Source organism: Artemia sp. Qi Xiang Cuo, chromosome 1 (assembly GCF_049724085.1).
Source record: "Artemia sp. Qi Xiang Cuo chromosome 1, ASM4972408v1, whole genome shotgun sequence".
Lineage (NCBI taxonomy): Eukaryota > Metazoa > Arthropoda > Branchiopoda > Anostraca > Artemiidae > Artemia > Artemia sp. Qi Xiang Cuo.
The window spans coordinates 82,429,260-82,452,353 of NC_142794.1; the positions used below are offsets into that span (position 1 = coordinate 82,429,260).

General features: G+C 36.7%; 1 protein-coding gene across 1 annotated transcript in view; it reads left to right on the plus strand.

Moving 5' to 3' along the window:
* Amnionless (amnion associated transmembrane protein) overlaps window positions 1–23,094 on the plus strand; it is a 48,324-nt gene that overhangs the window by 20,274 nt on the left and 4,956 nt on the right. The window contains exons 6-9 of the mRNA XM_089096493.1: window positions 2,843–3,073; window positions 11,982–12,147; window positions 20,627–20,909; window positions 22,799–22,990. Coding sequence (XP_088952619.1) covers window positions 2,843–3,073; window positions 11,982–12,147; window positions 20,627–20,909; window positions 22,799–22,990 — 872 coding nt within the window. The remainder of the gene's footprint in view (window positions 1–2,842; window positions 3,074–11,981; window positions 12,148–20,626; window positions 20,910–22,798; window positions 22,991–23,094) is intronic.

Sequence of the window (23,094 nt, forward strand, 5' to 3'; positions counted from 1 at the left end):
TGTTACATTTGGAGGGAGGAATTTCACGAAGATTTCACCACCTCTAATTCCTATTCACTCGAGTGACACGGTGCGTTATCAATAACAACACAGCTTTTGCTGGAAGGTTTGTCTCTCTTAAAAACGATTTTGTTGTAGGAAAAATTTTTCGAAAAACCAAGATTTGAAAATTTCTCCGTCCATCCGTACCGGTTTTTGTGAAGTTTATTGAGCTCGAAGTGCGTTTTTATTAAGACCTCTAAGAGCCCTAGGATTGGCCGATTTGCCTATAATCAGAAGTGGAATTTTCAAATCTCCAGAAGCTTTTCTACAGGGAAGCAAATATACTCTTTCTTTCTTTACCTTATGACCTTTGGCAAAAGAATCCAGCTGGCTAATGTTTTTTCTGGAAGCATTTTGTAATTTAAACCCGTTTTGTCTGCATTAAACACTTGACTAGGTTTCTGGTTTGTTCTGTAGTAACGCTTCTGGAGATTTGAAAATTCCACTTCTGATTATAGGCAATTCATCTTTAACAAATTTTTCGAATTTCGTCTTAAAGTCATCACTTGTACTATTATCGCCTGACAAAATTTCCCACTTAAACTTACTTCACGAATACCATGTCGAGCTTTCCATCGAGACAACCATCCCACATTTGCAGTAAAAACAGGATCGCCTTGTAATTTTTCGTTCGTTTTTACAGCAATAGCTTGTAATGTTACGCCCTAAATCGGAACGCCTTCCTCACGTTGTTGGCAAAACCAAATGCATATAGCCTCGTCTAAAGTTTCAAATTTGGGTTTCTTCAACGGGCTTCTGTTAATAAGGCTGTCCTTACTCAAATTTTCGCGCAAAAATCTTCAAATTCTTTCCGATTTTTTTTTTTCCAATCAGAAACGGTTTGTTTTTCCACTCCGAAATCTTACGCGATTTTAATCAATGATTCGCCAGCATCAATACATAATAATTCATATGTAAATACGTATGTATGCAAAAATACGAATGTACTAAATAAAAATATTAAACACTGGCACGAGAACCTATCACTAGGACGAGTATCTGAGGGAACGAAACAAAGCAACCCTGAGAGTGACGCACTACCGATTAACAAACACGGTGAAAACGGGAAGAAAGACTTCCGAGAACTAAGAGCAAACGGACGCTACTAGATTTTTTCCTCTTAAGAGCACTTTTTTACTTTTTCTTCGTACATCAGTCGTGATCAACCGAATGTCCGGAATAGCAAAGTCCGGATTAGCGAGACTCTACTGTATAATATATATATATATATATATATATATATATATATATATATATATATATATATATATATATATATATATATATATATATATATATATATATTATTTTAGCCTCTTTATTATCATTTTATCTGGTATTGTGTTCATGCCTATATATTTTTCTCTTTTTTACTTTTGACTGCAAAATAACATCAGTCTTTTTAGACAAGAGCAGTCACACATCAGTTAAGGACCAGCATGGAGCTGGCATCATATCAGGATCATCAAGATTACATTCTTCACTAGATGATTCACTTTCTTTATATTTACAGAAAATTGGCGTCATAAGGTCAGTGATCAATACATGTTTTGTGAGGGACCAGGCTTGACTGACTTAGGGACTTCTTCATATTGATAACTTGTTATTGAAAAATTGATGTAAGCAATTGAAGGTAGGGCCGTCACGTATGGGGGGAGAGGAATATATGAAAGAGATCGTAGAACTTCTTGTAAATTTGGATCGACATCTGTGAAATTGGAGCGTATAACGCAGCAGCCAACTTGTTACCTGAGACAAGGATTAATTTTCTTATAGAACTATGAGAAGCTAGATGGATCTGATCAAACGTTAGTAAAATCAAATAAAATCCACACAAACTTCAATAGCACTCACAAAAAAAGTCAGATAATGCAAAAAACGTAGGGATTCATTTGTTGTAACTTTAAGGTGACATAGACGATGAAACGTACCATTGCATGCAAGAGGTAATCAAAAAGTATCGGCAAAATACCAAGTATAATCTGATACCAATCGACCGATGATTAAGTTAACGAAACAACAGATTACTCTGGAGATTCACTGACTTCAAGGTGTTATGAAATTCTAATCTTCAATGAAATACTCTAAAAAAAATAAATCCAAGGTGACGTTGTATCCTTTTTAAAGGATAGGTCATTGCTGTGCTCTAACCAGTAGGATAAGGATGGCCTAATGCTGATCTAATCTTCAAGGAGATACTCATCAAGAACAAATTCAATGTGAAGTAAGTTCTTTACGAAGGATACGTCATTACCGTGCTCTCTAACCAGTAGGTTAAGGGATGGCCTAGGGTGCTCTGGGAGAAAACATAACCCCTTAGTCTTTTCGAAGTTATGCGGGATATCTTATATTGGAAGTAGAAAGGATTAAAATGGTAATATATTTTATTTCTCGTTGGAAAAGTAGAGAAAATATCACCTCTCTAGATTTTAAACTTTCACGCAGAACTTCTAAAAATTAGTGTGGTGGCTAGTTATTATCAGAAGAAACTTCCATATAAATTAATAGCTTTTAATGGAACTGAAGGCTTTAAAAAGGACGTCTAAAAATTAAACGTATTCCTGGCGAAACAACTTTAAAAATTGCAATTGGAGCGTATGAAGGGTAAGAAAAGAGGACCTATATGCAGTTCTTGAAGATTCGTCATTAGATGAAGCAGGACAGATAAACGTATCTGAAAAATTTACTTATTTTGCATGGCATATGGTTCAGTTTTGAACGTCTAGACCACATAATATGTAGAAAAGTTTCTATGATACCATAATGTATTTGGGTGTTTGTTCATCTTTTGTGCTTACAGGAGCGCTGATGCACCTTGAAGTCCGTCGTGATAAATTCCTTCTGTCAATTTTTGAGAAGCTAGTTGTCAAGCATTTGTCTTCGTCTCAAGGTGAAAACATCGTTCAAGCTTATGCTGGGGTAACAGGCTTGAACGATTCATTTGTACATCTTCAAGCCGTTTTTACCGATCATGAAGATGCATCAAAAAGTATTGCTGTTGCAAAGGAAATAGAATCCATTTTGAAAGAAGGTAAATATATTTTGGTATTGATATTGAGCAACAACCCTAAAAAGCCTTAGTAGTAGTTCAAAGTGCCACTATTATCATTCAGAAATATAAACCTCGGATTATTCCTGGAAAAATTTAAACTTAGACGTTAGACATTAGGAAAACTACGCATACCATCTTCTGAGGTGTCGGCCGCTCATCAGTTGACAAATTGTCGAAAACTAACAAAGTTTTCTGTTCTATTTAATAAAATCTTCTTTACAAATGTAACAGAAGTTAATATCTCTATATGTAGAGATATTTTAGTATGATTTCATGTAGTATAATCATGGTCGTCCCTCCTTAGGGGAAACACGGTAAATAATAAACTCTAGTCAATAGTAACTAAAATTAAAAAATGACGGTTTAAATTGACTGTCAGGTGAGGAACAATTGCTATTTGAGGCTAATTTCGGAATAGTAGCTATTATTTCAATTAATATTAATTATAGAAGAAAGCCGATTTGTGGTTATTTGGAAAAATAAGATGACCCCCCCTCCCCAAAAAAAAAATCTGAAGCAATGATGAACGAAATGAAACATATAGGAATCTACGCATAGGTAATATGCAACAACAAGCTCAAAATAAATAGCATGTGAAAATAATGCACAGCGACATTTGAGATTGAAAGCCAAGTAATAGCAAGACTCACATCCGAGTTTCTTAATTAAGCGCCATAATTTCTTAATTCAATTGAAATCGCTAATTTGTCCCCTATTGACTTAAAACTAAAGAATAATACAATATTTATGTTATGTGTAATTTCAGTGGCTATATACAATGGAACACGCCTGGTTGTTACTGAATGATTCAACAACATAATTAAAGCAAGAATAATAGATAGGGGAAAAACTGAAAAAAAAGTTCATATTAATCTGCGGTTAGAACACAAGCGATAGCAATATTCACATATGAGGCTTTTTTTTAAGTAAGGTCCGTTTGATCATAAGTACACAACGAATGATTATTTAAAAAAAGTAAATTTATTTTAAAAAAGTACATACTTTTCTCTATTTAACAGCATAGTTGCCAAGTTTGCAGTAACAATTATCATACCGCTAACTAGGAATTTACTTCCGTTTTTACGTCGTCATCATCACTGTAAAGTTTGCCACTGAGCTGTTGCTTGAGGCAGAGAAACAGACGGTAATCGCTCGGCGCAGCATCAGGACTGTATTGTGGGTGATCTAAAACTTCCCAACCAAAACTGTCAACAAATTACGGGTCTGACTCTGGCCACCAGTGTGAGGTCTGGCATTGTCATGAAAAAGGACAATTTCCTTTGTCGGCATGCCAAGTTTTTTTTGCTTTGTTTTTGTTTAATCACTCTGCGGAGCTTTCTGTGGGTTAGGCAGTATGCTTCTGCATTGATTTGGTTTCTCCGTTGCATGAAGTTGACCAAAAAAATACCATGCCTATTTCCAAACAGCAACGCCATTATTTTGCGCTGGGAGAGAGGATGTTCGGCTTTCAAGTTTTCAGGGGAGTGTGTGTGTTTCCATTCGGTTGCCTCAATTTGGGCGTGATATGCGAAAACCATGTTTCGTCTCCAGTTCAACCTGTTGCCACCTCAATGGCAACCGTTAAAAAGATGACGACGACGTAAAAACAACATTGAACTCCTGGTTATTGGAACTGGTGGCATGTCCTTATAAATACTTTATTTTAAAATTAGTTGAAAGGTATGATAACTGTTTAAAAAATCTTGGTAACTATGTCGAAAAATAGAGTAAAGTATGCTTCTTTCTGAAAATAAATTTACTTTTTTGAAATAATCCTTCGTTGTTTACTTATTTTCAAACAGACCTTACTTAAAAAAACACACGCCTCGAATAAACAGGCCTGCCATGTGCCGAGTACCAGGGATCACACTGAGCTTGGTCTCCTGGTAAGAAACTTATTAGTGGCAAGAGAGCAATCTAAACAAAAAAAAAGTATCGAAGCAAAGGAACTGAAGTATCTATTGCAAGAAAACGACACGACGCGAGCTAACTCCTTTACTTGTTAGTTACTATGTATATTTCGTTAACAATCTATTTTAGCTATAGAGATATTGAGCGAAAACAACTGCCATCAATATTCAGTTGGGCATGGTTAGTGCACAAGATGCAAGGATATGCATCAGATAAAGCGGTTATCTATTCAGGTCAGCAATGTTTTGTAAAAGGTCAATCATATATGACATTTGGCAGATTGGGATCTTCAGAAGTATTCTTTCTATTTTCTTGATAATAAAGAACACTTGCTGTTCATATCAGATACTTTGAAGTACTTGGCACCGTGAATATTGGAATAAAAAAAAAAAAAAAAAAAAAAAAAAATTGCTCGTACCCTTCGATTTTTCTTGTCCCATAAATTAAATTATTTGACTCAAATGGGCCATTTTCCTTTTAAACATAGAATGGAACTTAGCGACGTTCTAAAGAGTAGGATAGAGTACTCGGCTGTCGATGTGGAAGCAAATGCAAATGTTCAACCTGAAAAACTACTAAATACGGACGGTTTTGTAATCCATTTAATGCCAGCTAGTTTTCAGGACAAAGATTTTATAAACCAGAAAAAGTGTGCACAAAGAACTGGTGTGGCTAAGAGGGAACAACAGTTTTTTAAAGACAATACGTGCATGTAGCCTGGAAGATTTTGTGGGATAAAGATCTCCCCTGAAACAGGAATATATTGATTTTAAAGTGTTTCCACATTTTTTCCAAAATATCAAAATAGCTAGGGTTAAAAAAGCAATAACATTTTAAATGAGGAACGCAGAATGTGTTTAATAGATTCAATAATTTCTATCTTGATAAACAATATCTGTTTAATAAATTTCAATTACAAGAACAATTCAACATTTTTTATAGCGTTCGTCAGACGTTGAAAGCTGTGTACCCACCAGTTTATGGAGAGGCATCATTAGCGAGATGAAAAAAACCGAAGCAAGTTCGTTTTCCATTCAGTCAAAAATCAGAGCATCAAGGCAGTATTTTTATCTATTATACAAAGAAAAATCCATGATTGAGAAAAAAGATTTACTGACTTTATTTAAAGAGTATCATGTATTGAGTGGTAAGCTTCTAAGCTTTCACTAATACGTAAGTAGTCGAGTTTCACTACTTACAGACTTTGAATAGGCACTTGCCAGGTGTGGAGAAAGTTACATCAGGTGAATTGACGTCTCTTGATCCAGAATTGGTTTCTATAGACTGAATGAGAAGTCGCTTTGCCCATATTTAATGAACAGAGCTGCACAAAGCTAAATCCTTCATTTAGTAGAATTAAACGTCATTTCTTGTGTTGTGAGTATTAAGCAAGAGGTGCACCTCTTATGCTTTACCTCTTGTAGATTTTAGGAGTTCCCTTTACTGGGAAATCAGCTGCAGCTGGTGGGATTTTGTATATGGCCTCCGTAACTTGCGAAATGACGCATAAATTGACAAGCCCAAAGCGTCACAAACTACTCGAAAACCAACAAGTTTACAGCTGCAATTGAAGCTGAGAAAAATATTAACATGCCCGTAGATTGATGACGAACTGATTTACGATGTCCAACATCTCACAAACTAATCGAAAACCAACAAGTCTTACAGCTGCGATTGAAGCTGAGAAAAATATTGGCATGCCCAATGATTGATGACGAACAAATTTACGTGTCCAACACCTCACAAACTAGTCGAAAACCAAGAAGTTTACAGCTGCAATTGAAGCTGAGAACAATATTGGCATGCCCATAGATTGATGACGAACAGATTTACATGCCCAACACCTCACAAACTAGTCGACAACCAACAAGTTTACAGCTGCAATTGAAGCTGAGAAAAATATTAACATGCCCGTAAATTGATGACGAACTGATTTACATGCCCAACACCTAACAAACTAGTCGAAAACCAACAAGTTTACAGCTGCAATTGAAGCTGAGAAAAATAAAAGCAGGCCCATAGCTTGATGACGATCTGATTTGCATTTCCAACACCTCACAAACTAGTCGAAAACCAACAAGTTCAGAGCTGCAATACATACTGAAAACATATTAGAAGAGGAAAGAGGGCTGATGGGTAAAACATTGTAAGTCGGGATTATACTTATCTTCTAGAAGCATTAATTAAAAAAAAAACTTTTTCCACAAAATAAGTTTTTCAAAGAAAAGTAAGGAACTCCATTAAAATGAAATCTGCAAAATGAAAAATCAGCAAAAATGAAATCAAATAATCTACCAAGCGTGAAACTACCACAAATCAGCATCGATAAATAAATGAAACCCAAAACGAACAGAAATTACAATAAATAACCGAGTCAAACTCAAAACGAGCAGAAAGGGCGCGAAACCCCTATGCCTTCCCAAGGCCATAACAAAATTTGCACTTTACTGAAAAAAAGTATAAATGTTTTTACTTTTATAACTTTAATATATCAAATAATTTTAACATTTTGATTACTAAATATCAGTAAATGTATATTAAACTGACAATGCACATTCGTTTGTATTTTTTCATGAAAGTGCAAATTTTGTTCTGGCTTGGGAAAGCGTAGGGGTTTTGCACCCAACTTATGATAATTTCTGCTCGTTTTGAGTTTGACTCGGTTATTTATTGTAATTTCTGTTCGTTTTCGGTTTTATTTATTTATCGATGCTTTTTTTTAATTAATTTCTGTTCGTTTTATATTGAAATAGTCTTTTCAGGGAAAAAGAAAATAAAACTTCAAATCTTTTCGTTTTTAAAACTTTATAGTTTGGCCTGCTATTTGTGTGCTGGAGAAAAATTTTTCAGCAATTTTTAACAACGTACACCTTTTTAAAAATCTGGACACAAAATGTACTGTTCAATTTAGTTTCATACCTCCTCTAGTTGACCTGAAGCGGAAAATTTGATACCATTCGCACACAAATCTGTTTACTTTCTTTGATAGCTTAGATACACTTACGCTATTCTGATTTGGTTAAATTTCAAGAGCAGAAGTGGCCACAAAGGTTTGAATATAATACCCTCAGTCGTTCTTGGGATACTGCTGAGATGCCTTATTGGGAATTAGCATTATCACAGCGCATTACGATTTAATCTTAAGGCAACATTTAGTTTTTAAAAATAATGGGAAAATGGGAGGGTGGGAGTGGAAGGGGGATTAGTTGCCCTCCAACCACTTTCGATTATTAAAAAGGGCATCAGCCCTTTCTATTGTCAATCGAATGAGCCCCTTTCGAAGTTCCCACGGCAATTGCTTCGATACGAAGTGCCCTGGTCTAAAAACAACAACAACAAAAAATATTACTGATCACTTTCGACTGCTAAAAAGGGCATTAGCCCTTTGAATTTCAAATCGAATAAGCCCTTTTCTAAAGTTTCTACGACAACGCCTTCTATAGAACCTTATATGCCCCCACGACATAACTTAAAACCCTTGCCCTGAGGGCTATGGCGGAGTATCCTCCTCAAAAACATATTTTCCATCTGTAAATCAACTATGCGGAACAAAATGCTTATTACAAAATTTTGATTGGACGTGTTTGGGGGAATGATGGGCGTAGGGGAGGGGGCTAGTTGCCCTCTAATCACGTTCGACTATTAAAAAGGGCACTAGCCCTTTGAATTTCCAATCGAATGAGCTGTTTTTGAAGTTTCTACAAGAACGCCTTCAATGAAAATATTATATGCCCCTCGGGCATAACTTAAAACCCTTGCTCTGAGGGTTATGGGGGAGTGTCCTCCTCAAAAACATATTTTCTATGTGAAAATCAACTACGCTGAACAAAATGGCTATCTCAAAATTTTGATTGGATGTGCTTGAGGGAATGATGGGCGTGGTGGGGGGGGGGGTTAGTTGCCCTCCAATCACTTTCGACCATTAAAAAGGGCACTAGCCCTTTGAATTTCCAATCGAATGAGCCTGTTTAGAAGTTTCTACGACAACGCCTTCTATAAAAACCTTATATACCCCCAGGGCATAACTTAAAACCCTTGTCCTGAAGGTTGTGGGGGAGTGTCCTCGTCAAAAACACATTTTCTCTCTGGAGATCAACTACGCTGAACAAAATGGCTATCTCACAATTTTTATTGGACGTGTTTGGGTTAATGATGGGTGTGGGGGGTCTAGTTGCCTTCCAATCTCTTTCGACTATTAAAAAGGGCACTAGCTCTTTGAATTTCCAATCTAATGAGCCTTTTTTAAAGTTTCTACGACAACGCCTTCTATTAAAAACCTTATATGGTCCCAGGGTATGACTTAAAACCCTTGCCCATAGGGTTGTGGGGGAGTGTCCTCCTCAAAAAGATATTTTTTATCTGGAAATCAGCTACGCTGACAAAATACCTATCTCAAAATTTTGATTGGATGTGTTTGGGGGAATAATGAGCGTGGGGGGTGGTGGCTATTTGACCTCCAATCACCTTCGACTATAAAAAGGGGACTAGCCCTTTGAATTTATAATCAAATGAGCCTGCTTTGAAGTTTCTACGACAACGCTTTCTATGAAAACCTTATATGCCCCAGGGCATAACTTAAAACCCTTGCCCCGAGGGTTGTGGGGGAGTGTCCTCCTCAAAAAGATATTTTCTATCTAGAAATCAGCTACGCTGAAAATATACCTATCTCAAAACTTCTATTGGATGTGTTTGGGGGAATGATGGGGGTGGGGTGGGGGGGGGAGGGCTAGTGGCCCTCCAATCACTTTCGACTATTAAAAAGGGCACTAGTCCTTTGAACTTGCAGTCGAATGAGCCTGTTTTGAAGTTTCTACGACAACGCCTTCTATAAAAGCCTTATATGTCCCCTTGCCCTTAAAATAACTTAAAACCCTTGCCCTGAGGGTTGTGGGGGAGTATCCTCCTCAAAAACCTATTTTCTATCTGGAAATCAAATGCATTGAACAAAATGGCTATCTCAAAATTTTGATTGGATGTGTTTGGGGGAAGGATGGGCGTGGGGGGGGGGATAGATGTCCTCCAATCACTTTCGACTATTAAAAATGGCACTAGTCCTTTGAATTTCCAATCGAATGAGGCTTTTTTGAAGTTTCTACAACAACGCCCTCTATCAAAACCTTATATGCCCCCAAGGGCATAACTTAAAACCCTTTTTCTGAGGGTTGTGGGGGAGTCTTTTCCTCAAAAACACATTTTCTATCTTGAAATCAACTACGCTGAGCTAAATGGCTATCTCAAAATTGTGATTGGAGGTGTTTGGGGGAATGATGGGCGTGGGAGGGGGGCTAGTTGCCCTCCAATCACTTTCGACTATTAAAAAGGGCACTAGCCCTTTGAATTTCCATTCGAATGAGCCTGTTTTGAAGTTTCTACGACAACCTCTTCAATAAAAACGTTATATGCCCCGAGGGCATAACTTAAAACCCTTGCCCTGAGGGTTGTGGGGGAGTGTCCCCTTCAAAAACATATTTTCTATCTAGAAATCAGTTAAGCTGAACAAAATGGCTATCTCACAATTTGGATTGGATGTGTTTGGGGATATAATGGGCGTGGGAGGGCTAGTTGCACTTCAATCACATTCGACTATTAAAAAAGGCACTAGCCCTTTCAATTCCCAGTCGAATGAGCCTGTTTTGAGGTTTCTACGACAACGCCTTCTATAAAAACCTTATATCCCCCAAGGGCGTAACTTAAAACCCTTGCCCTGAGGGTTGTGGGGGAATGTCCTCCCCAAAAACACATTAATATCTGGAAATCAACTACGCTGAACAAAATCCCTATCTCAAAATTTCGATTGGATGTGTTTGGGGGAATGATTGGTGTGAGGGGGGGGGCTTATTGCCCTCCAATCACTTTCGACTATTAAAAGGGGCACTAGAACTTTCGATTTCCAATCGAATGAGCTCCTTTTGGAGTCTCTACGACGACCCCTTCTATATGAACTGCCCTGCTTTAAAGAAAAAATAATAAACTGTACATTGTGGCAACATTGATCTTATTTGCTCTCAGGGCATAACTTAAAACCCTTGCCCCGAGGGTCGTTGGGGAGTGTCCTCCTCAAAAAGATATTTTCTATCTGTAAATCAACTACGCTGAACAAAATGGCTATCTCAGAATTTTGATTGGATGTGGTCGGGGAAATGGTGGGCGTAAGGGGGGGGGGTTAGTTGCCCTCCAATCACTTTCGACTATTAAAAAGGGCACTAGCCACTCCAATTTTCAATCGAATGCGCCCTTTTCGAAGTTTCTACGACAACTCCTTCGATACGAAGTGCCCGGGTATGGAGAAAAAAAAAACCCAAAAAAAAACACATTGTGCCCACATCGTTCTTTACTTAGGCAGCACTAGCGAGCTGCCTATGATAAACAGAATTTCGTGATGTCATTGACTGTTTTGTTCATGGGAAAAACTGCAAAAAGACCCGGTAAAGGATATATGATCAGCTTCAAAGAGATGACAAACGATATATAAATGGATACTATCCTGAATTGTCGTTAGCTAATCTAGAAAATGTTTATATACATGTCAACGAACTATATCCTATTTGTTGAAATCCGTAAAACTCGTGAAATTGGAGCAGTTGATGTTACGAACAAGCTTCTTGGCACAAAGCCACATTGTCTGTCATGTTATTTTTACTTTAAATATTTTTTTAGGCAAAAGATACGACAGTGTTATTTGTTCTTTACTAGTACTTGTTATTAAAAATCCGAAGTCTTTCTACCTTGTATGATATATATTTAAATGAAAAACAAGTTTTTTCTTTCTAATGAAACTGTAGACTAAACAATTCGTAGTGACAAACTGTAAGTACAAATCTGTTTCAAAAGTTACATTTTAATATTAATGGAAACAACTTATTATCACAAACTGTCGATTTTCGATAATTTATTCTGTATGGTAGCAAAATTTAACATCAAGCAGTATATTTCTCAGATAAACTAAACAAAACTAATTTAAGAATTAATATTTTAGATATGGAGGGTGGAAATATCTACAATATCTACAAATTTAAAGTACACTACTCAGGGATTGCTTATAGTGGATATTCTGAAGAAACTCTTCTATTGCTATTTTTTCTGCTGGTGCTTCTCTCTGTTTTCATGTATGGCATCATGGTGATTTTTATAAAGGCGAATAGGTAAGGAATTATCTGTCTTTGAGCTTTTATTTTAAGCTAAGTTCAAGTCTTTTCTTGTAATAATATCAGCGACATAATTTGTTTTTTAATCAGTTTTTAACCAGAAATATTATTTTTTGAATATTCAAAAATTCTTGTACAGAGTTGGTTATAAGCGTAAAGAGCATGGGCTTAATGGGGATAAACAGAAAATATAAAAACTACAATATGTGTTAATATTCGGAAAAAAATTTGATGCCGCTATTTCAAAACAACAACAAACCCCCAAACCCATAGGTTTAGTTCAGGAGAAAAAAATGTTTAAGAATGGATTGGAGCGAGCTATATCGGTTGTCTTGAAAAAAAAAATTCAAAATTTTTGTTCTAAGATTACAAGAAATTATAACGAGAAAACATTAAAGGGTCCCTTTCTTTTCTCTTTTGTAAATGTTTGGTAATAGGTGAGTATAAGATTTCACGTGTAAACATTCTCAGATTATTTATCTATCAGCATAAAGAAACACTATTTTTGATTGCTTTCAAAAGTTCTAGTGGTTTGCAATATATAATATATATATATATATATATATATATATATATATATATATATATATATATATATATATATATATATATATATATATATATATATATATATATATATATATATATATATATATATATATATATATATATATATATATATATATATATATATATATATATATATATATATATATATATATATATATATATATATATATATATATATATATATATATATATATATATATATATATATATATATATATATATATATATATATATATATATATATATATATATATATATATATATATATATATATATATATATATATATATATATATATATATATATATATATATATATATATATATATATATATATATATATATATATATATATATATATATATATATATATATATATATATATATATATATATATATATATATATATATATATATATATATATATATATATATATATATATATATATATATATATATATATATATTAAGAAATTCATTTTGATATCCAATCTGTATTCAGTATTCCACAGTAATTACGCCTATATTTAATAAACTATTGCAATTAATTGTAATAAGCCCTAACGCAGGGCTGGTTTTTGGGAAAAGATGCCTTGATGGGAGGTATTCATTGATTGTCAATTTAATGGCATCGACGGTGTGGCAAATCATCTTAACGACGATTTTATAAAAATTTGCTGCGCGTGGTAGTGTCCTGCTAGAAGTGGAGAAAAAAACTGAAATCGTCTTTCAATGCCGCCGCTGAACAATTTGAAAACACAATAATTAAGCAATTCCTTTTCCCTCTGATAAATAAAAGAATACTTATGCCACAAAGTATATTTTCTCAAGTTCTGAACACAATTATAGGTATCAGAAATGGAACACTCTAGCGTTCGACAGGTCTTCAACTCGTGTATTAAAAACTATCTGCTGGTGTAATGCTCCACCTTTTGCTGCATATACTGAGTAGTGTTTCGACAGAAAGTTGCATGAGCTACTCCTTGATATAAGAAAGGAGATGCAACGAATATAATGGATCTGTTGAGAGTGGTGTCCGAAAGCCTGATCGGGGTTCCTCTGTTTCTACTAATATTAGTTCACAGATTGAACGGTGGGAGGTGTCAGATAAATGCTCTACTCCAAAGCCAACATGCCCTTGGGAAATCGATTCGGACATATTTGCGGTAGCCAACTGCAACATGCGAGGTCTCAGAACTAGATATGACCAGTTCTTATGCTTGGTGAGTTCTGTCAAATCATCTATTATATGCATTACTGAAACCAACTTGAGCCACGAGATACCGAGGACCGAGGTACCATAGAATGGTACATACTCCACAAGTACTCCTCATATACCATGTTCATATTTGAATTTCCCGAACTTGGCAAATGAAGAGGCTCTCTGGGCTAGGGTGACCCTATTAAATAAGTCTTTGATCATTGGAGCTACATATAACCAAGATGCAAGATAATTTGCAAGATTACTAGCTACCTTGAAAGTTCTATTATTAAATTTGGTGCAAACACGCTAAGTCTGCCATCATCCCTCATGGGAATTTCGTTTTCCATGGAGCATGGATCATCTTGTCTTGATCTTTCAGGACCACCCGGCCTCCTTGAAGGTTGGCGCTCATACCTTCACAAGTAACCATGTTGCCATCTTTGTGCTTGTAAATCTTCTTATTCCTCCCCTATTAAAGCACAGGTGACAAATAAGTGGCTTTGACAAATATTAGGATTCCTTGAGAAACACACTTGCTTTTCAGCAATGGAATGCCTTCCTCTATGAAGAGCCCTTAAAAGCTACAGAAGAGTATGAGAAGATCATAGTTAACTGCATTACAAGTTATATCCCATAAAAGTGGATCCATCAAGGACAATTATTGTTTTAATATCCTCTGTAAAAAGGCCATCTGAGCAAAAAAAAAGCCACACAAACGATAACTACTCTCAAAGAACAAAAAAATAAGTAACTGATTTCATAAAAACCCGTAAAGATACTGTTTGCACGATTCAAAAATTGCAGGCTCAGCACAAAGATAAATTTGATACCAACCATCAAAATGCCTCTGCTAAGAGCTGCTAGAGAACTGTCAAAGAGGCTTTACCGTCGTCTGAGGGAACTTCAATTCCATCCCAAAAAAATTAACGACAAGACAGTCATTCAGGATCCACAGGCAAACACCAAAGTTCTTACTAAGGCGTTAGCCGAATTCTCAAATCCAGACGACGATGGTAAAGAAGCTACCAACTTCCCTGATCGAACCAATTTTGACCTTGATCGTGAGCACTATTCTACTCCTAAAGTTCTTTGCATTCTGCAACGTCTTGATGTGACCAAGTTCACCGGTCTGGGCAGTTTACCTAATTTTGTCTTGAAGTCTCAGAATGCTGAATTAGTCAGACCTTTGTCATTCCTTTTCTGGCTGTTTTTTTTTTATCTAGAACCTTTCCCCAAACATAAAAATCTCCCTATTTCATTGATATACCTAAGCCAGATGGCGATACAATGAGGGTAGGCTCATACAGGTCTATTTTCCTCCTCTTCTGCATTAAGAAAGTTTACGAAAGCGTTTCTAATTATGCACTTTATTCCACTCCTAACCTGGAGCTAAATGAATTTAAATTCTACCTAGAAAAAATTACTTTTCTGGCAACCGCTAGTGTGGGTTTCATCGGAAGCATTAAACGCTTGGCTGCTTAATGGCCCAACCCCAGGGGTGGATCAAACTTCTAGCAAATGGATACGATATCATGTTATTTTCATTTGACATTGCTAAAGCTGTTTGAAATTGCTGTTATTGATGTTAAAAGTAAAGATCACCATTTATTAGTGTCAAGGGTTAATTTAAAGCTGAAATTTCAGAAGGGTAACTACCTCCCGGGAAGCTATGATGTTGGTAGACTCTTGGATGAGAATTTGAGAGAAACTTTCCAGGAACAGTTGAATACTAAACTTGAGAGTTTAAAATTTGATAATGTGGAAGATGGTTGGAATAATTTTACAAAAATAATCTGTGAAGTTGCTGAAGGTGTCTTAGGGAAGAAAGCTAGAACTGCAGCTAAGAATATTAGTGATAAAGCTTTATGTTTAATAGAAAGGAGAAAGAGCTTGTACAAAAATTATCTGAGTGATAGATCATATGAAAACAAGAGGAATGTAAAGAAAGTGGAGAAAGCATTAAAATATGAAGTAAGGAGGTGTCAAGTGGAGGCCATGGATAAAATTGCCGAGGATCTAGAAGATGCAGCTAGACGGCATAATAGTAAAATATTGTACTAGCATGTTAATAAATTGAGAGGGAGAGTCAATCAAGACTTGGCCCAGTTAAAAATAGGAACAGGGCCACAATTAGTGTTAAGGAAAGAATTAAAGAGAGATGGGCAGAACATTTTGAAAATTTGCTAAACCAAGACATAGTTGCAGGAAAAGTTATAGAGGAAAATGAATAAGTTTGTGATACCTTGGATGTGAAGGAAGATTTGCTTTGTGAGGAAGAATTAGCGGTAGTACTAAAAGGATTACAAAATAATAAGGCTCCAAGTGCTTATAGGGTGGTAACTGAGTTTCTTAAATATGGTGGCTCTGAGGTTAGAAATAAGTTACTGAAGATTATGAATATGATTTTTGAAAACGAGGAAATACCTAACGCTCTTAGGAAAACCTTAATTAAGCCACTTTATAAGAAAGGTGATAAAAGTGAGTGTGGTAATTATCGAGGCATTAGTCTGGTCTCTATAGGCAGCAAATAACTTAGTAATATAATACTTCTTAGACTGAGAGATGCCGTAGACAAAGTTTTAAGAGAAGAACAGTGCGGTATGAGGAAGGGTAGAGGATATGTCGACCAAATTTTCACTCTTAGGTTAATAATTGAGAAGTGACTGAGTTGTCAAACGCCTTTGGTCCTCAGCTTTATAGATTATGAGCAAGTGTTCGATTCTGTTGATGGAAGAGCTTTAGTAAAGGTTTTATTCTTGTATGGTATACCAGACAAATACATTAAAGTGATTAGTGCTATGTATGAGAATAACACTGCTGCGGTTAAAGTAGGAAATGAGGTTAGCAGCTGGTTTTGTACTTAATCAGGTGTTAAGCAGGGTTGTGTTCTACCTCCTTTATATGGATTATTTTGATGGACTTTGTCTTAAAGAGCACAGGAAAGGCAATGGGAGACAACGGAATCAAAAGGGGAAGAAAAAGTCTCCTGGACTTAGATTAAGCTGATGATTTAAGCATCCTAGATGAAAGTGTGAGCAAAATGAATGAATTTTTAGAGGTTTTGCGAGTTCAGGGTGCTAAAATAGGTTTGAAAATTAATGTTAAGAAGACTAAGCCACTAAGAATAGGAACAAGTGAAGATGAAAAGATGACGTTGGGTAAAGAAAAGATTCATCAGGTGGACAACTTCACTTACCTTGGTAGTATTATTAGTAAAGATGGTGGGAGCAGTGAAGATGTTAAAAGTAGAATGGCCTAGGCTCAGGGTGTTTTTTCAAAGTTAAAATTTTTTTTTGGAAGAATAGGACGATAAGACTGCAAACCAGGATTAGAATATTAGAAGCTACAGTGGTGACAGTGGTCAAATATGATTCTGAAGCATGGGCGCTCCGAAAAGAGGATGAAGATTTGCTGGATGTTTTCCAGGGAAATTGCTTAAGGATTTTTTTTCGGTACCCGGCTGACTGACCGTGTTTCAAAAAATAGGCTATACGAAATATGCGGTTCAATACCACTCTCTAGGGCTATAATGAAAGAAAGGTTGAGGTGAGGTGGCTAGGCACGTTGTGCGGATGAAGGATGACAGATTGCCAAAGATTGTTCATTTCGGCCAACCGTCTAGGGCTAAACGGAAAGTAGGTCGTCCTCGTCTGGGGTGTAAGGACGTCATAAAGAAAGATTTAAAGGAAATGAAAACTTTGTGTGAGGGTGTAAAAAGGGAGGCTTTGAATAGATTGGGATGGATGAGGAGCTTGCGTAGCTGTGTTGGCCTCTGGCGGCTTGGTGCTGCGGTGAGTTGTCACTAGTAGTAGTAGTAGTAGTAGTAAAGCTGTCGACGGAGTATGGCAGCGTGGCCTACTAAATAAAGTCACGTGTTCAGATGACTTCTGTTAAAAGTAATTGAGACCTTTCTATCCGATCGTTTACTACGGGTCGTTCTTGACGAGTTCGCTTCCATTGAACATCCAATAATGACAGGCGGTCCCTAGGGAAGTACATTGGTATCTATACTTTTGTTTTCAACATAAATGGTGTGAGAGAAAGCCTTGCAAGCTCTCAGCATGACTTTACCGACGACACCATGACAAACTTAATCATCATAAATAATGAAGACCCAATCTAAGCCTCTCTACTTCTCAGTTTCGATGCATGAAAAACAAAGGAAATGAAGATCTACCGATCAAAAGTACCACGAATACACCCAAACTTCATCTTTATGGACGAAGCTACAACAAAGTCGACCAGCTTTGTCTTCTAGGATTCCACTTGTTCACAGATCTCTCTTGGAAATCTCACCTCAATCGCATGAGACTGACAACGAAAGAAAGCTGAGGATCACTCTTCGCTGCAAAAACCTTCTACTGCTCAACTCGATCATCCCACCTTATAAGTCTTGCATCAAACCCACTGCCAAGTAGCCCATGGGTGTCCGCTATATGCTGGTGCTCCAAAAATGCCGATGGGAACACAATATCAAAAATATCAAGAATATCAAAATATCAAGAATAGGGCTAATACGGCAGGTTCGGGTGGTTGTCCATGACTCTCTCCAGTCTTTTAGTGAGAGGGCTGATGCAGTGTCGATGGCTGTTTTCAACAAGTACATAAATTTCCGTACTTCTCCAGAGGAACCTTGTATTATGCCTTCCCTCCCCATCGTCCAACCGGCAAGACAAAGACGAATACCGATAATTCAGTCCAATTATCTTAAGGTTGAAACCGGGGCCGTATCCAGGATTTTTTCGGGGGGGGGGGGAGAAGAATTTTTGGCGGCAGGGGGTTTTACAAGAAAAACTTTAAAAACGCATGAAAAATTTGTTTTTACTCATTTTGTTACGTTTCTACGAGTCGGACAAAAATTTCAGGGGAAGGGGTCCTTCTGGATACAGCCTTGGTTGGAACGCTAATAACAGAGTATTTGAAGAATAGCTTCATTCGACGTTGCGCGCCGATTTGGAATGATATTCCTAGGACGTATTCCTGAAAGTCTTTGTCAACTCTTTCAAAAGAAGGTTCAACAGTCGTCTAAAACCTTACTAAAAGACCAGTGGTAATTTAAATATTCTATTATGCCCGGTGCCGCGAAACCAGGTACTGATATTGTGGTAAATGAGTTTCTTAAATATGGTGGCTCTGAGTTCAGAAATAAGTTACTGAAGATTATGAATCTGATTTTTGAAAAAGGGTAAGTACCCAGCGATTTTTGGAAAACCTTAGTCAAGCCACACCATAGGAATGCTGACGAAAACGTGCGTGGTTATGACTAGGGCATTAGTTTGCCTTCTGTAGATGGCTATTTACTTAGTAACGTTGTACAGTATAGACTGAGAGATGCCGCACACAAAGCTTTGGAGGATGTGTGGTGTGATTGTAGGAAAGGTAGAGGACGTATCAGTCAAATTTTCACTCTTAGGTTAATAGCTGAGAAATGCCAGGGTTGTCAAACGCATTTGGTCCTTAGTTTCATAGATTACGAGCAAGCGTTTAATTCTATGGATAGAAGAGCTTTGCTAAATGTTTTATCCTTCTATGGTATAACAGACAAATACATTAAAGTTATTAGTGTTTTGTATGAGAATAACACTGCTGCGGTTAAGGTAGGACATGAGGGACGCAGCGGGTTTTGTATTAAATCAGGGGTTAAGCAGGGTTGTGTTCTATCTCCCTTTATATTGACTATTTTGATTTACTTTTTATTTAATTAGCACTGGAAAGGCAATTTGAGACCACGGAATAAAATGGGGAGTAAAAAGTCTCCTGGACTTGGATTATGCTGAGGATTTAAGCATCCTAGATGATAGTGTGAGTAAAATGAATAAGGTTTTAGAGGTTTTGCAAGTTCACGGTGCTAGAATATGTTTGAAAATTAATGTTAAGTAGACTAAGTCACTAAGAGTAAGAATAAGTGAAGATGAAAAGATGACGCTTGGTACTGAAAATATTGATCAGGTGGGCAGCGTCACTCACTTTGGTAGTATTATTAGTAAAGATGGTGGGAGCAGGTAAGATGTTCAAAGTAGAATAGCCAAGGCTCAGGGTGTTTTTTCACAGTTAAAAAAAGTCTGGAAGAATAGGAAGATAAGTCTGCAAACCAAGATTAGAATATTAGAAGCTACTTTGAGGACAGTGGTCAAATATGTCTCGCTCGCTAAAGCATGGACGCTCCTGAAAGCGGATGAAGAGTTGCTAGATGTTTTCCAGAGAAATTGCTTAAGGATTGTTCTGGGTACCCGGATGACTGAACGTATTTCAAATAATAGGCTATACGAAAAATGGGGTTCAATACCGCTCTCTAGGGCTATAATGAAAGAAAGGTTCAGGCGACTAGGGCACGTTGTGAGGACGAAGGATGACAAATTGCCGAAGATTGTTCTTTTCGGCCAACCATCTAGGGCTAAACGGAAAGCAGGTCGTCCCTGTCAGGGGTGGGAGGACGTCATAAAGGAAGATTTAAAGGAAATGGGAACTTCGTGGGCGGGTGTAAAAAGGGAGGCTTTGAATAGATTGGGGTGGAGGAGGATCGTGCGTAGCTGTGTTGGCCTCAGGCGGCTTGGTGCTGCGGTGAATTGTTAGTAGTAGTAGTAGTAGTAATTAAATAATGACTTACATTTTCCGATGCAATTTCTTTTGTGTATTCTTTCAAAAAATCCCATATCTACCTCACGCACCTTAATTGTTTTAATCTTATTCATTGTTTGTAAAGGTTTTTCAGAGCTCCAAGAAGTGAAGCATTTACATTCGCCCGGTTTGAGAACAACCCTGAAAATGAAGGCCATGTGGATATGACAGTTGAAAGTCACCCAAAGGTCTCTCTCAGTAAATCTACTCTGAGCATTAACACTGAGTCATCTGTAGTCACTATGTCACCTAGCTTGTCACCACTTGACGACCGACCTAGTTTGGAGTACATTCGAAAGCAATGGCGTCGATTGTCAACTTTCTCTCAGAATTTTATCAATCCTTTGTTCGGTAATGCTGCAGCTGAGGTGAGTCTTTTTTAAACTAGTAATTTTGTAATTTTTTGTAGGCGGAGGGGATGTGGAGGAATTTTATTCTAAATTTAAACCTTAAACTTTTTACATTTTTGAATAAGCCCGTGGGAAACTGCTGCCCCTCCACGCCTAGGTAAAAAAAAACTTACTCAAAACTCTTTTGATAACTTTTTGATATTTTTCCTGTTTCCCTTGCCCTTTTGCTCCTCCTGGAAAATGTCATTGACTCTTGATTCCCTCCCAAATAACGTCTGAACTTTTTCCAGTCTGAACTCAATTTTTTTTTAAATTATAAAAATTGACCCTTAAGTGGCCAGGTGGGGTCTCTCAGACCCCGGTGCTTATTTTTTTTTGTCCACCCGTTATCACTGGGTTATGCGAGGCTGATATCTTGTGTATTCTTTGGATCAGTTTAGTTCCAAACCTCGGCAAAACAACGTCTCTAAACCTAATACAGGCAGGGGCGTCCTGAGACACATTTTATGGGGGGGGGGGGAGAGCTTCGTAAATTTTACCGAATCGCTACCTGATTTATGCCGAATTTTCGGCAGATATCAAGAATTTTGTTAAATTTCGGCTGATTTTGCGAAATTTCTGCCGAAATTTTTGCCGTCGGCGAAAATTTTACGAATACCCGAAAAATTGAGGGGGGGCGCACCCCTCTCCTCTCCCCCCTCGGGACGCCCCTGAATACAGGTACATAGATACAGGGCTCTGGGTCCGTCAGACCCCAAACATCAGATTGTCTAACTTTTTTGCGGCTTAGCAGAGAAATCGACTTTAACTTCTACGAGCTCTATAGAGAACAATTAGTTTATGTTCAACTTATTAAAGTGTCATACATTCGAAAGGAAAAGATGATTAGCTGAGAATGTTCCCCAGGTGTCTTCTTCAGGTTCCAATCACTGAAAAGTTCGTTGTATCCTTTAGTCCAGAATAAAGGGCGGAAAATCTAACTATACTTGCAGTTAGTGCCAAAAAAAAGTGTTTATAGAACATGCCAAAATCCTATGCCCCAAATACAAAAATGTAATAAATTTAAAACAGTATTTTTTCCAGACTTTTGAATACTGCGGTCCCACAGATTCCACCCTACAGTTGGTGCAACTTTTTTCACAATTCCAGTTAAGGGTTAAACTAATTCCCTTGCTAAAGGTTAGAAACCTAAGTATTTTTTATATTATTTTTCTTATTTTTTGTCATGGATATGATGAACTCGGTAGTAATATTATTAAGGTCTGTTCTTCGATCTAAATTCTACAAAAGAGTGTAAAAAAATGAAGTCTGTTTTTGCTTTTAGACTGTTGTAACGCCCAGAAAGAATTTTGAAAAAAATGACAAGAAAACAGTAACAAATTAACAACCTGAGAACAAAATAAGACAAAGAAAAATGGTTCAGTTCGAATATTTTAGTTTAAGAAAATTGACTATAAATCAAAGTTTCGTGAAAATAGAAGTAATAGATCATTTTTACTCGTTTCGATAAAAAAAAAAGCCAAGATGCGATGCGGCATCAAACTTGACAGTCTACACCGGTTATGCAGTTATTTGTTTCATTGCTCTTGTGCCTAAATGTGCAACTGTTTTCGAGACAGAATTTCCCCCTTTTCGATTATTGGCTTAGATAGTTTTCATCTAACACAAGAGTGTTGATAAGCGCAAGAAAACTACTTCACGGTAATACCAACAAAACAGTCACAACAAATCCAAGAAATAATTTACAGGCTAAAATGTCAAATTTAGTCGACATAAAGTTAAAAAAAAGTATATATATATATATATATATATATATATATGTGTCCTCTGGGAGGTTTATCCCTCTTAAGGTTATTACATCCAAGACGCATAAATTAAATACTTCTAATCCATACTTATTACATCAGGATTTTTCTCCTCCTGTGAACTTGTCTGCTTTGACGAAGGATTCACAAACAGAAGACAATCCATTTTATGAGACTGCACAAGAGCAGGGATTGACAGATGAAGATATTTCCAGTTCCCATGAGATTCAGTGCCCAAATAATCCGGTGGACATGTCAACAGAGAATAATGATAGAAGCTCAGACATCAATAAGGTTAGTGTAGATTCGAAGACGACTTTTATTCTTTGGCTTAGTTTACAGTCTTTTCGGTTACTCTTCTTAATCTATTCTTTCATTTTCTTTCAAAAACTTCATTT